This window comes from Exophiala bonariae (assembly GCF_035927105.1).
Source record: "Exophiala bonariae strain CCFEE 5792 chromosome Unknown scaffold_14, whole genome shotgun sequence".
NCBI lineage: Eukaryota > Fungi > Ascomycota > Eurotiomycetes > Chaetothyriales > Herpotrichiellaceae > Exophiala > Exophiala bonariae.
In genome coordinates this window covers 597,895-610,737 of record NW_027042489.1, presented here as the reverse complement: position 1 = coordinate 610,737, position 12,843 = coordinate 597,895, and the positions used below count along the sequence as shown (strand labels likewise).

The following is a 12,843-nucleotide window of genomic DNA, read 5'->3' as shown; positions in this document are numbered from 1 at the left end:
CCCCATCGTCCCTCCCCGTGCCCGTGGCTTGTACCTATCCCGTACTCCGTATGCCTGTCACCGCCAGTTTGACCCCTGCTGCTTTTTTTCTATAACCGTCTCATGCCACTGCCACTGCCACTGCCACTGAGGAGGTATGGAGTACGGAGGACGAGTTGAACCCTCACCATCACAGGTGTCCATTCTTCCCACACAGAGGCCAAAGTACCACTACCACGACCAGTACCTCCTCCTCTCACGACCACTCCCACCTTTCGCTTCCATTACATCTTATCCCAACCAATTGCCAATATCCATTGCTTTTGGCATCATGCTTTAGCGGCAAGTGTGCCATCGTCTAGACTGTCCATTCGTTTCTCCCCCACCACCACCTAGCCAAAATCACTGCCGTTTCTCTACCTGCGAGCTCAACACCACCACCCTCAATTTGGTTGCGCTGGTCGCCCATACAACAAGCCTATCTCAACCTATACCCTTTTCCTTGGTGGCCCACGTTGCCATCTCCTGTCTCCTGTGCCTACAATCGCTTTTCACCCACCATGGCAGACATATCCCTTCAGAAGCAAAAGAGCATTCCCAATCTTCACGACCAGGAGAAATTAGACCGCATCGCACATCTATCTACTGAACACCGACAACATAATGTTTCGCCTTCACAAAAGAGAGCATTGCTTAGATGGCAGCAGAAAGGAAAAGAAAAAAGCAGCATAGCACTCGCCTGCACCTGGATTGTGGACCACCAAATCGGTAAGAATCAAGAGTCACTCACCAGAAAAGCACCTCGAAATCCTAATGCATTGTCGCAGCCATATCCTTAAACTTCATATCGATACTCTTTTTCATCCACCTGGCCGTCCCATCGGCGAGACATCATACTCAGAAGTTCTTTCGCATCTCCTACTTCAACCCAGCGACGGGCACCTATGCCCTGGGTTGGGACGACATCTTCTTCGTCTTCTACTGGATCATCGTCTTCACCGGTCTAAGATGCGCCGTCATGGATTATCTCCTTGCTCCTCTGGCTGGTTTCCTGGGTATCAAGAAGAAAAAGCCGAGGGTTCGCTTTGCTGAACAGGCGTGGATTTTTATCTATCCTTCCTTTTCGTGGAGCATCGGCGTCTACATCATATACAATTCCGACTACTGGCTCGACCTACGCGCCCTGTGGAGGAATTGGCCAATTCGAGAAATGGACGGCTTAGCGAAATGGTACTACCTGGTCCAATTTGGTTTCTGGTTGCAACAGATTGTTGTGGTAAACATCGAAGAACGGAGAAAGGACTACCACCAGATGTTCACTCACCACGTCATAACCTGTGTTCTCATGCTCGCCTCTTACGGCTATCACCAGTACCGCGTTGGCACCCTGATTCTGTGTCTTATGGACAGCGTCGACATCATTCTTCCGTTCGCGAAGATCTTGAAGTATCTCCATTTCAATGTGGCGTGCGACATTGCATTTGGCGTCTTCATAGTAACATGGTTTATTACCAGACATGCGCTATACATGACCGTGATGCACAGCATCTACGCCCACATCCCTGAAGAAATTCAGTATGGGTGTTATAAAGGCAGTGTGGAGAATCTCCAAGGCCCACTACCCGTTCCAAACGACTGGGACCACGTGTTCCAGCCTTTCCGAGATCCTGTTGGGCTAGTCTGCTGGAATAACAGGATCAAATGGACATTCATCTGGATGCTAGCCGCTTTACAAGTCGTCCTCCTAGTCTGGTTCATCATGATCGTACGAGTTGCCTATAAAGTGGTCACGGGAAAGGGGGCCGAAGATGTACGTTCAGACGATGAAGATGGTGACGAGGAGGAGGAAGACACCACCACCGATGACACTCTCAATCTTGAAGAAAAGCCCTTGATCGATAACATCCACACTTGCATCGAGCCTGCCCTGTTCCTCGAGCGAGAAGTCCTCAGCACCGACCCCGGCTTCTCCGTCTCAAAAACACAATCCTCACCTCGCAGATCAAAAGCAAAATCTCGATCTTCATCATCTTCACTAGCACGCGCGTCGAGCGCCGGCTCCTCTAGTTCCGCTGGTGGTGGTAGGAAAAGCTACGACTCAGCACATGCGTCAGGTATCAATCTGCTCGCTGGGAGCAGTGATCGCAAGGAATTACTCGGACGGATTGGCTGTGATAAAGGCTCGACATCAGATTGAGTTGATGGCGTCGCTTTGAGACATTGACTTTTTGGCTAACATGTTACCTGAGCTGCTATAGAGAGTTGAGACTAGCAACAGACCAAACCAGATCAATTAGCCAGCGAGAGCGACGAAGAAACAGAGGAGGCAAAGGAAAAAAAAAGGATGATACCCCCTTCAAAACGACACAAATGAAATGAGAGACGATGCCATACGACCTCCTTTTCCTGGCATCACCTCGCCTCGCCTCGCCTCACACACGATGACTTCACATTACAATCACGGACACGACCATGATTACGACCAGATAGACTAGCGAGCAAAGAAAAATGCACCACGCCACCTTTGACATTGCTATCTTGAACTTCCCCTTCCTTTTCCCGACCCGTTCGTTCATTCGTTGCCATCTTCTCATTCGTGCGTCAATGCTCCTGTCTTGTCTTGTCTTCCGAGACCTTCACCTTCCCCTGTGCCGTGCCGCAAAGCATCCGCTTGCATATCATATTAGCTCCCTTCCTTGACACATACACTTTCGAATCGAAGTCAGCCTGAGAGAGCAACTTAGAAACAGATACGAACGCGAGTGAGACTGAAGCTCTGTCGATGGGTGGTGGGAAACTGAGTTCGGTGCTGGATGTTGCTAGCATCTGCCTTACAGCCATCCCAGTCTGCTCGGGTCTCAGGCACGCAACTGCTGTTCCTGGGGCGTGCGAATTGGGATGCTATGTGTGTGTAGAGCCGTATGTACAACGAAAAGGACATATACTCGGAAAGGAACAAGTGTCGAGCGGAAGATGGGAATCGGGGCGGGTTCGGACAGGGGTAGCGAGGTTGAACCACGAGAATGTGCACTGGTATATCCATTCCTTTCCATTGACACCCTCTCCAGGTCATGTGTGTTCAGTGCCCACATGGCTACAAAGGGTCTTGGCTTCCCTGTAGCTTTCTAATCTAAAGTACAACGGCTTCGATTGACCTTGTGAAGCAGATCGGCCGAAGTGGTTGGCTAGTCTTCTTGAGCAACTACACAAAAAGGGATCGAGCTCTGGCCATCATCGCCCATGCTTGCACCAGAAGTCAACCAGATTACAAGTACAAGCCCTCCGGCTCTCCTTCATTCTTGGTCTTCATCACATTCTCCTTGGCGCTTCGGAAATCCGCCATGTTGACTCGCATTCTCCTTTCTCGAAGTGCACGCAAACCTGCCTCGGAACAGATGGCCTTGATGTCCGCACCTGAGAGGTCATCCTTTTGTGCAATGAATTCATCAAGATCAACGTCCTCAGCCAAGCTCATCTTGCTAGTATGTAACGTGAAGATCTTCTTCTTGGTGTTGGTGTCCGGGTTCTCAAACAGAATCTTTCGATCAATACGTCCTGGTCGAATCAATGCGGGATCTAGTGTCTCAATCTTGTTGGTAGCCATGATGACCTTCACATCACCTCGATCATCGAAACCATCCAATTGATTCAAAAGTTCCAACATGGTCCGTTGAATTTCTCTTTCACCACCGGATGTTGATTCGTAACGTTTCGTACCGATAGCGTCGATCTCGTCGATGAATACAATGCTGGGAGAGTTCTCTGCAGCAACTTGGAAAAGTTGTCGCACCAGTCTTGGGCCATCTCCGAGGTATTTTTGAATGAGTTCCGAACCGACAATTCTCAGGAAAGTGGCAGAAGTCTGGTTCGCGACAGCTTTGGCCAGTAGTGTCTTTCCTGTACCCGGAGCACCATAGAGAATGACACCTTTCGGTGGTTTGATGCCCATCTCTTCATACAACTCGGGATGCAGTAGAGGTAATTCCACAGCCTCGCGGACTTCCTGTATCTGTTGTTCCAGGCCTCCAATATCGGCATATGATTCTGTAGGAGCTTTATCCAACTTCATGACAGACACCAACGGATCGGCATCATCTGTGAGAACGCCAACAACGGAGACCGATTTGTGATGTAGTAGGATGGAAGCTCCGGGTTCAAGCAGATCCTTGTCGACAAAAGACATGATTGAAACATAGTATTCGGGACCTGTGGCGGATGAAACAATGGCGTGGTCATCATCGATAAGCTCCTCAAGGTTACCAACACCCATAGGACTTCCGCGCATATCATCGACTCGACTTCTTTCGTCGGCATTCCGATCAAGGGCTTCGCCCTCACCAGCGACGGCCGGGGTTTGCGTTTGTGCAGCCTTTGCCTTTCTTAGTTGCTCCTGGTTTTCAACGTACTCTTCTTCCAGGAGAAGATGATCGTGGACTCTTTGCATTCGCAGGTATCGGAGTTTGCATCTTGCGGTAGGATAGATTTGAGGGAGCTTTGCGGCGGCATTGGGACCGGCCTGCTTGCGCTTTCTTCGACCGATTCTTGTTGTAGGCTGTGGCGGTGGCTCGTACTTAGGTTTATCCTTCTGGAGAGGGATTTAGTTTCTATTATCTTGGAAGTCGTGGATGAAATGAAATTACCTTCTTATCCTTGTCGTCTTTGCCTCCTTGTCCGGGAGGACCACCTCCCATCTGGGATTGTTGATTTCCCTAGTGAGTGTTAGTTTGACATTTGCCGTGCGAGGGAAGGATGAACCCATACCATTGCTGATGAGTTAGGAAACCAAAGGTAATGAATGAAACAAGTGTTGACAATGACGAAGATCAGGTGTTGGTGATGGAACGGAGAGGATGGAATTGTTTAGAGTGATTACTACGAAGACCTGCCCTTGAGCGAAGGCCAGATGCGTGACGATTGCCAGTCGCGCCTGTTGACGATTTTAGTAGATTGCCAAGCCGCCATCATCACTATATTGTACTTAGCTCCTGCTAATGGTACTCACAGTGAAATGACTAAGCTGGAGGAGTCAGCCTCAGGCTGCCGCTGCCTTCTCCGACAAACTTTGAAAGTGAGGCTTCGTCCTGCAATGCGTGGAGTCGAACCACTGCCTGACTACATCCACCTCGAGCATTTCCTAGGCCACAAACCAGGCACCACGTCCACAGTGGCTGTGTATCTGTGTGACACATTCACTCATCTGGCAATCTATCATCACCACTTGCTTTCTATCTCTATCTCGACATCAGTCTCAGTACAACTTTCATACTAGATACCCCTCCAACGTTTACACTTGTTCCTCCTCATTCTTCGATGTGATTCTACTTCCGCGGGACCTTACATTTACAGCCTTGTTCCCACCAGTGTTCCGCTTTCGGACTTGTTCATCTGATATTCTCTTTGACCACTTCCAACTTCCCAACATCGTCTAGACTCTTGACTGATCTGTGACATCTGGCAACTTGACGACAGTTCAGCAGCCACGCTCTCCCTCCCACTTCGATTTCCGTTCACGAACAATCTGCCTGCACTCCAAAAATCGCACCTCACAATGGCTGGACATAAGGCTAGGCGGATAGCCAAAGACCTAGCAGACATTCGTGGAGACACCAACTCTCAGATCTTTGCAGAGGCCATTGGAGACAACATCACAAACCTTAGAGGTTCATTTAAAGGTCCTTCTGGAACACCATATGAGGGCGGCACATACGAGGTAGCCATCAATATTCCAAATGAATACCCGTTCAAGCCCCCGGTGATGAAGTTCACCACCAAGATCTGGCACCCCAATATCTCAAGTCAGACGGTGAGTGATGACGGCAGATGCAGCAAATTACCACAGACTGACATATTATACAGGGAGCCATCTGCCTAGACACTCTCAGCACAGGCTGGTCACCTGTTCTGACTATCAAATCTGCCTTGATTTCACTACAATCTCTTCTGAGCTCACCTGAACCGAAGGACCCCCAAGACGCAGTGGTTGCACAGCAGCTGATCAAAAATCCAAAAGAATTCGAGAGACAAGCAAAGGAGTGGGCAGTCAAGTACGCAGGAGCACCAAAGTCCAACCTTGGTGAGGGCAGTGGAGGATCAACCGCGCAATCTATTGAAGAGGCTGAGAAAGCAAGCGAAGAACGGGAAGCTGCAGCCAACATCGCTGTCTATGATGGCTACAACAAAGAATTAATCGACAGATTCGTGATGATGGGCTTCGACGTCGAGCGGGTCGTGGACGCATTCAACTATGTTGGAATTGATCGCAATGGCGGTCAGGACTATGAACTGGAGGAGGCTTACATGGGCGACATTACAGCCCGACTACTGGGTGAGCCGTGATTTGCTTATTAGGGTTCGACAATCTTGCTGCATAGAAGCGCTGGTGTTGTTACGGATTTCGGGTTGGCCCAACGCATTGTATTTGGGCGTTGAAGATGTAAATCAACAGAGATTACATGGACATGGAGGAAATTGAGGAAATGACATATTCAATGACCCATAGTTTTCCCTGGACTTTGTGCCAGTGATAGGCAAGTGCTACTGACTTCTGCACGAGGACCATGTGCGAAAGTACGAGGTTTCCACAGATAGGTGTAGTTGCTAGTTTCAAAGCTCGAAAGATTTCGACATGATGCTCATGCATCCTCTTGACTACTTTACCAATGTTATTTCTGTCATACCTAAGTACTCAATGCTTGTATCCGCCCTCCTCCCCAAGGAACTGTTAACGAGGTTGTGTGTTGGACCCAAGTGGTACACAATGGTCGTCGGATAAATAACCCTCTACCTAAGCATTCAAGAATGTCTATGTCTGGCGCAACAGGCTCTTTCAATCATAATCATCAGCGGCCATACCTCCGATCAACCACTGTCCATACACAGACTCAGAAGCCACCTCTCTAATGCCGCCCTCGACAACATAATATAGCCGCACAGCGGTAGCATTCCAGCCGACTGCCCCTAGTGGTCCATTCGATATACTTGAGTTGTACATCGACGACCCAAAATCGCCTATCGACCACCTGTTGTTGGAGTATTGCACCTGCTGCATTTCAGTGCCGTCGAGATAGTAGAGTTGAGTTACGTCCGGTGTGTCTGAGCGGACTGCTCGGAGAAAGCGTGGCAGTTCTTTTGGAATCGGCGCGGTGATGTTTTGTGCTGATATGCGACATTAGCGGAACGTGCGTGCAAGGCAAGGGTTGGAAACAGGCGCAGCACTCACCAACTGACCACGTTGAGCCTGTGTAAGCTGACGTTGCAAATTGCAATTGCTTCTGGGCGGAAAACCAAAAGAGCCAGATTTCGTCGTGCACCATGACCACACCAATGGGCGATGCAACATGCGCCTTTGCATCACTACTGATGGCCTTTGGCGCAGACCATCCATAGGTGGGGTTGTATCCAGCACCCAGAACAGAGCCATCACTGCCGATATAAAATTCCCGTAGATAATAGGGCTCCGGCGTCACGAATGCAATACCTTTACCTACAGAGACTGCCGGGACCACACTGTTCAGCTCGTTTGATGGTTCGGTGCATAACGTGCCGTTCTCATAGCATCCGAAGATCAGACTGCCCATGCCTCCCGTGCCTCCCGATGGAGTGTAGTGTATACGAATTTCCTGTACTCGCGAGGATCAGTGGCGGCGTCAATCTTGCCAGAGCGTAGTCTGAGGCTTACAAAAAAGTTGGCATATCTCCAGGTAACGGCAGCGAGGGGCGTCTCCATTATGGCAGGATATTTCATCTTGAGCTTGAACGGATCCGCCCAAACGCTTGGATCGTTGTAGTAGCCATGCATGTAGAGGTCTCCATTTGGTACTTGCCAAACGACGAAAACGGTCACCTCATCTTGCGTGGCTGTGATTGCACGTATCGGGGCCGGTGCTGCGACGGTTGCATTGATTGTGGATGGCGTTCCAGTGGTACCACTTGAACTTGACGGCGCTGCAGATGAGAAAGCCGGACTAGAAGACGTAGACGGGCTGGGTACATTCGACTCATTTGCTGTCGAGGAACTCTGCAAATTAAAATCAGCGGCATTGTAAGAGTGCAGAAGGAACTGGCCGTAGACAGACAGACTTATTCCTCGTACCAAGCACACCTCCCACTGCACCGCCGATCGCAGCAGCCACCAGTAGAAGGAGAACTGCGAGCACTACAAAGAAGGTTTTCCTGCGTAAGCCACATATGCGGCTGTCTTCTTTGACTGGTACGACTGCCAGCTCATGTTGTCTCTTGGAAGCTTCGGTGACCGCTTCATAGACTGGCGCATGCTGTGCTATATATTGGCCATCATCGACGGCTTCAGGATAGCTTTCATCAGTCCGTGGCGGGTAGTACACCTCGGGGTAGGAATGACTAGAATCATGCGACTTGTGAAATGACTCTGGCAATGGGCCTGTATAGAATGGGGACTCTGTTGGCTAGTGGTGAACATTGAATTTAGTTTCTTGTTTGGAAATGAGAAGAGGTTGCTAAACATACGGTAGTTTGCAATCCCGCCATCACGTACCATCGACTGCCGGCGACGACTGATGACCGTGATCACGTACAGAACCAGGCGAGATCGCCCTGAACTCCTCTACGCGTCCTGTGAGGATTTTGGGGCATGCAACGGCAAGGAACCGAGTGGCGGGCTGAATCTTAGAAGTAGGGAACTTGCGAACAGCCGTTTGATCCAGACCATGCTTTATTCTCTATTCTCCGCCACACCAGCGTATCATGCTATTGATTGGCACTAACTTTAAGGGCCTGCAGACGACGAGGCTAACCTTGCAGATATGCGGCAGCATCTGGAAGAATGGCAGATAGGTGGGGCATCCAACTGGATTAGGGTCCCTGGCGTTCTAGTAGGCGGACTGACTGACCTTGACAGTGGCTTCACTTGCCTGGACATCGAACCATTACCCTGCGAGAAGCAGGGCTGGCGAAAAGTAGTGCTTAGACAACACGAGGTTCTGGGTGCGTAAAAAGCCACGATGCCACCGCGCGGCTGATGGCTTTCCCTGTCATTAGCTGACCCACGAAATCTGGTCAATCTATCATCGGAGATGGTCCAGATAAACGACTAACACCGTACCGTTCAGTCACAGAAGTCAGATTCTCCCGCATACGACATCTCTTCTTCTTGACGCTGGCATAAACGCAACGGGCACGTTCGCGCAGAACGAAGGCGGAGATGATAACAGTGGTGCTTGCCCATCCAGTAAGGAGTTCAACCTGCTAACTTCTTCCCAGGATGAGGAATGCTTCAATCAATGGCGCGCGCCAAGGGCTAGGTTGTATAACATGTTTGACAATAATTGGTCGCTTGTCGTGCTCATCCTGCAGCCCGTAGTTAGCCCTTCCCAGTATTGAGGTGAAGCAAGGGAGCCAAGATACGGTGCGAGTCGCAACAGACTTTAGGCCCTGAGTCTTGAGGCTCTTTTACCACCTTAAAGCAGCCGTCATTCATTCACCAGATAGGCTAAACAGCTCAGGACATTAAAGCAGCCTCGATTTTCACATAAAGTAGACTTGTCTTGGCATCTCTAGAGATTAGAAGGTGTGAGAAGAAAGACCATAGTTCTCATTTAGAGCAAATGGCGATGTCCTACAACTGCGACGGAGGCCTTAAAATTGATGCTATCACTCCACTGGTTCTCTCGTGGGACTGAGCTCTAAATCTATTGGGGAGTTGAGGCGGTCGAGTCAGTATCAATTGAGTCGCTTTCCTATCACAACACGGCCACCGAGGCACAACTTCTAGCCTCGAACAGAGTCAATAACTCTCTGAAGGATTCAACCTTCCGCTCGGATTTGTTGCTAAGACATGAGGTGATCATTCTAAGATGGTAGAGTGTGAAACAATTCTACCTAGCCTCGTTCAACTCTTCTCCCAAGAAAGATGATTGAAGACGACGTCTACAGGACGTCTTCTCAGTACCGCTACTGGTCCTACACCAAAGAATCACTTGCGCGTATACGTCAAAACACAAATGACCTTGCATCGGAACGAGTCCGCGCTGCATTCAGACGAGTACAGGCTTCCAAATCATCTTCTGACAGCAATAATGGAGACGCTTCGGTTGGTGATGCCGAGGTTCTCACCTTGACCGTTGACGAGGAACTGAAGATCGTTGAATGGGGATGTCAGAAGATCATGGATATGGGTGAAGCAATGAGTCCTCGGGTGCCCAGTGCTGTCGTGGTATGCATTTTTCATTTTTACCCCTGTCCCGATATCTTATTTTTGACTTCCCATGCTCACGTTCACAAGGCAACGGCAATTCAATACCTTCGCCGTTTCTACTTGACCAATAGTCCTATGACATATCATCCAAAACAAATCATGATGTGTGCGTTATATTTGGCCACCAAGGCCGACCACTTCTACATATCACTACCGCGATTCATTGCAGAATTGAACAACGTCTCCGAGGACAATGTCAAAGCACCTGAATTCTTATTACTGCAAGGTCTAAGATTCACCCTCGATGTCCGCCATCCAATGAAAGGTCTCGCTGGAGGCCACGTTGAGATGAGTGACATGGCTGAGGGAGGATTACTCAAGCATATAGAGCCCGGAAAAACTGGCGCAAAAAGAATTGGCGCTGCCGCAGATGAAGCGAAGAAACTACTCGCAACAGCAGCACAGCTCACAGACGCCTACTTCCTCTACACGCCAAGTCAAATCTGGCTGGCGGCCGTTATGGTTGCAGACCAAGGGCTTGTGATAAGCTACATTGAAGCGAAACTTGCCGGTCTACAGAGCCTCAACGCGGATGCGACCGCAGTGGATCAACTGAGGCAGAAACTCATCGCGACGATATCGTCTTGCGCCGAGCTGCTGGAATCGTACCGATCACCTGAGGACGACGCCGCGCAAAGAAAGGAGATGAAGCGGATCGGTAAGAAGTTGACGGTGTGTCAGAATCCCGAGAAGATGGATATCGTTGCCGTAACGCGGGCGAAAGCAGCGGAAAAGAGGGAGGGTGATAATGGCAGTGATGCCGAGAAGGCGCTCAAGAAGCGGAAGTTCGAGAGAGAGAACCTTCAGAAGGACGGCGATGTTTTTGGGCCGGATTTGAGGGATGTCGCTAGGTGAAGATAGAGATTGGTGATACTGGTGAAGGAGTGGCTGGCGGGCTGCTACCCAGCAAATGTACCACTATGATTCATGATGAGCCATGAGGAATGGAAGTCGTTCCAAAGAATTATGCCTCGCCCATACTAAGTATACTGGGCGATATGGCAGTTCTCGATCACATGCTTATCAAGTCTCGAATGTGGCTGTAGATCTTTCGCATGTGAATGGTGTTATTTTGTAAGGCTGGTTAGTAAGGTTTGATGAATCATATGTGGGGTAATGTTGCAATTTTACATTTGACCCAATAAATTGTAGGAAGGGATTGGATGTTCGATCGTATTCTCAAAGCCAAACAAGTTGATCATAAAGCCCTGGCACGGAAGGCATCTCATTGCGGTATTCGAGCCGTTCAACGTTTCGGCTGTACCTGCATCATTTCAAGTTGAGGACTAAAAGACTCGTCGTGTGTTTCTCACTGCAGGTGCTGTAATTCTGAGCTACTGTATTAACACGACTTATCAAGCTGTGCATGGTAAATATATCAAAAGTCGCGGTACATTCACACTTATCGAGAGATGGCGACAGGTAAATACAACGTTGGTATTATTGGATATGGCTTGAGTGCAAAAACATTCCATATACCTTTCATCAATGCGGTGCCTGAATTCAACTTTTACGCCGTTGTTCAGCGGAGTCCAAAGCCAGATGATGATGCGGAAAAAGATCACCCTGGAATCAAGAGTTATCGCTCGGTGGATGACTTGATCAAGGATGATCAAGTGCATGTTGTGATAGTGACGACTGCACCAGAGTCTCATCTACCTTTGGCCAAGCAAGCATTGCAGGCAAAGAAGCATGGTAAGTCATCCGGTTTGACTGGTATTGTAGCGACTTGTTGATGTGTATAGTGGTCGTTGAGAAGCCGTTCACACCGACATCTGCAGAGGCACAGGAGTTGGTAGATCTTGCAAAGGCACAAGGGGTCCTTTTGACAGTTTATCAGAATCGACGATGGGACTCGGATTTCTTGACTCTGAAAAAGTATATCGATGACGGATCTCTCGGGCGAATTGTCGAATTTGAGACACATTTCGATCGACACCGCCCGGAGCCGCCAGCGGACAACTGGAAAGCATACCATGCTCCTGGAACAGGAGCTGTTTACGATCTTGGAACCCACCTGATGGATCAAGTTGTGCACCTGTTTGGTCTGCCCAAGAGAATCACTGGATTTGTGGGCTCACAGCGAGCAGTCAACAAAACCGGACTGGAAGACTCGGCTACGGTATTGCTTCACTACGACGACCAACTGCTGGTGACGGTGAAGGCTGGAGTGGTCAGCCCAGAAGTCGACCAATTGAGGTACTGGGTACGCGGCGAGAAGGGCTCTTTTAAGAAGTTCCATCTAGATCCCCAGGAAGACCAGCTCAGGAAGGAAGGAATGAAGCCAGGAGATAAAAACTATGGAATTGAACCCGAATCTCACCATGGCACTCTAAGCATTTCTCAAGATGGCAAGATTACCAGCAGGGTGGTCCCAACCATTGAGCCTCCCACGTATGTTGAGTATTACCGCCGCCTTGCTCAAGCGCTGGGTGGTGATGCTTCGAAGATACCAGTACCTCCGGAGGAGGCAGTCAGTGTCATCCGATTGGTTGAACTTGCGAGGGAAAGCTCGACATCGGGAAGAACACTGAGCGTTTGATGCATCAGTGGTAAGATGTGCATCGTTGGTTGTGCAATTCATCCTTGAATGCAACTCTCTCCTTTCTGAACCAAGAATAGCATTTCACACT

The 12,843-nt window shown here is 49.4% G+C and overlaps 6 protein-coding genes across 6 annotated transcripts; 4 read left to right on the top strand and 2 right to left on the bottom strand.

Moving 5' to 3' along the window:
- Nucleotides 1-539: 539 nt before the first annotated feature.
- LTR84_002868 (uncharacterized protein) lies at nt 540-2,176 on the top strand (the record flags this gene model as incomplete). Its single annotated transcript, XM_064846468.1, has 2 exons — nt 540-747; nt 807-2,176. The coding sequence occupies 2 exons, from the start codon at nt 540-542 to the stop codon at nt 2,174-2,176; spliced, it is 1,578 nt and encodes a 525-aa protein (XP_064706078.1).
- Nucleotides 2,177-3,244: 1,068 nt separating this feature from the next.
- Nucleotides 3,245-4,743, bottom strand: MTS2 (26S protease regulatory subunit; the record flags this gene model as incomplete). Its single annotated transcript, XM_064846467.1, has 3 exons — nt 3,245-4,564; nt 4,620-4,688; nt 4,741-4,743. 3 exons carry the CDS (start codon nt 4,741-4,743, stop codon nt 3,245-3,247), a joined length of 1,392 nt encoding a protein of 463 aa, XP_064706077.1.
- A 784-nt stretch (nt 4,744-5,527) lies between these two features.
- On the top strand, nt 5,528-6,315 carry LTR84_002866 (uncharacterized protein; the record flags this gene model as incomplete). Its single annotated transcript, XM_064846466.1, has 2 exons — nt 5,528-5,782; nt 5,836-6,315. The coding sequence occupies 2 exons, from the start codon at nt 5,528-5,530 to the stop codon at nt 6,313-6,315; spliced, it is 735 nt and encodes a 244-aa protein (XP_064706076.1).
- Nucleotides 6,316-6,805: 490 nt separating this feature from the next.
- On the bottom strand, nt 6,806-8,484 carry LTR84_002865 (uncharacterized protein; the record flags this gene model as incomplete). Its single annotated transcript, XM_064846465.1, has 5 exons — nt 6,806-7,134; nt 7,199-7,598; nt 7,658-7,996; nt 8,055-8,402; nt 8,464-8,484. 5 exons carry the CDS (start codon nt 8,482-8,484, stop codon nt 6,806-6,808), a joined length of 1,437 nt encoding a protein of 478 aa, XP_064706075.1.
- Nucleotides 8,485-9,865: 1,381 nt separating this feature from the next.
- LTR84_002864 (uncharacterized protein) lies at nt 9,866-11,065 on the top strand (the record flags this gene model as incomplete). Its single annotated transcript, XM_064846464.1, has 1 exon — nt 9,866-11,065. One exon carries the CDS (start codon nt 9,866-9,868, stop codon nt 11,063-11,065), a length of 1,200 nt encoding a protein of 399 aa, XP_064706074.1.
- A 557-nt stretch (nt 11,066-11,622) lies between these two features.
- Nucleotides 11,623-12,752, top strand: LTR84_002863 (uncharacterized protein; the record flags this gene model as incomplete). Its single annotated transcript, XM_064846463.1, has 2 exons — nt 11,623-11,905; nt 11,956-12,752. 2 exons carry the CDS (start codon nt 11,623-11,625, stop codon nt 12,750-12,752), a joined length of 1,080 nt encoding a protein of 359 aa, XP_064706073.1.
- Nucleotides 12,753-12,843: the final 91 nt, after the last annotated feature.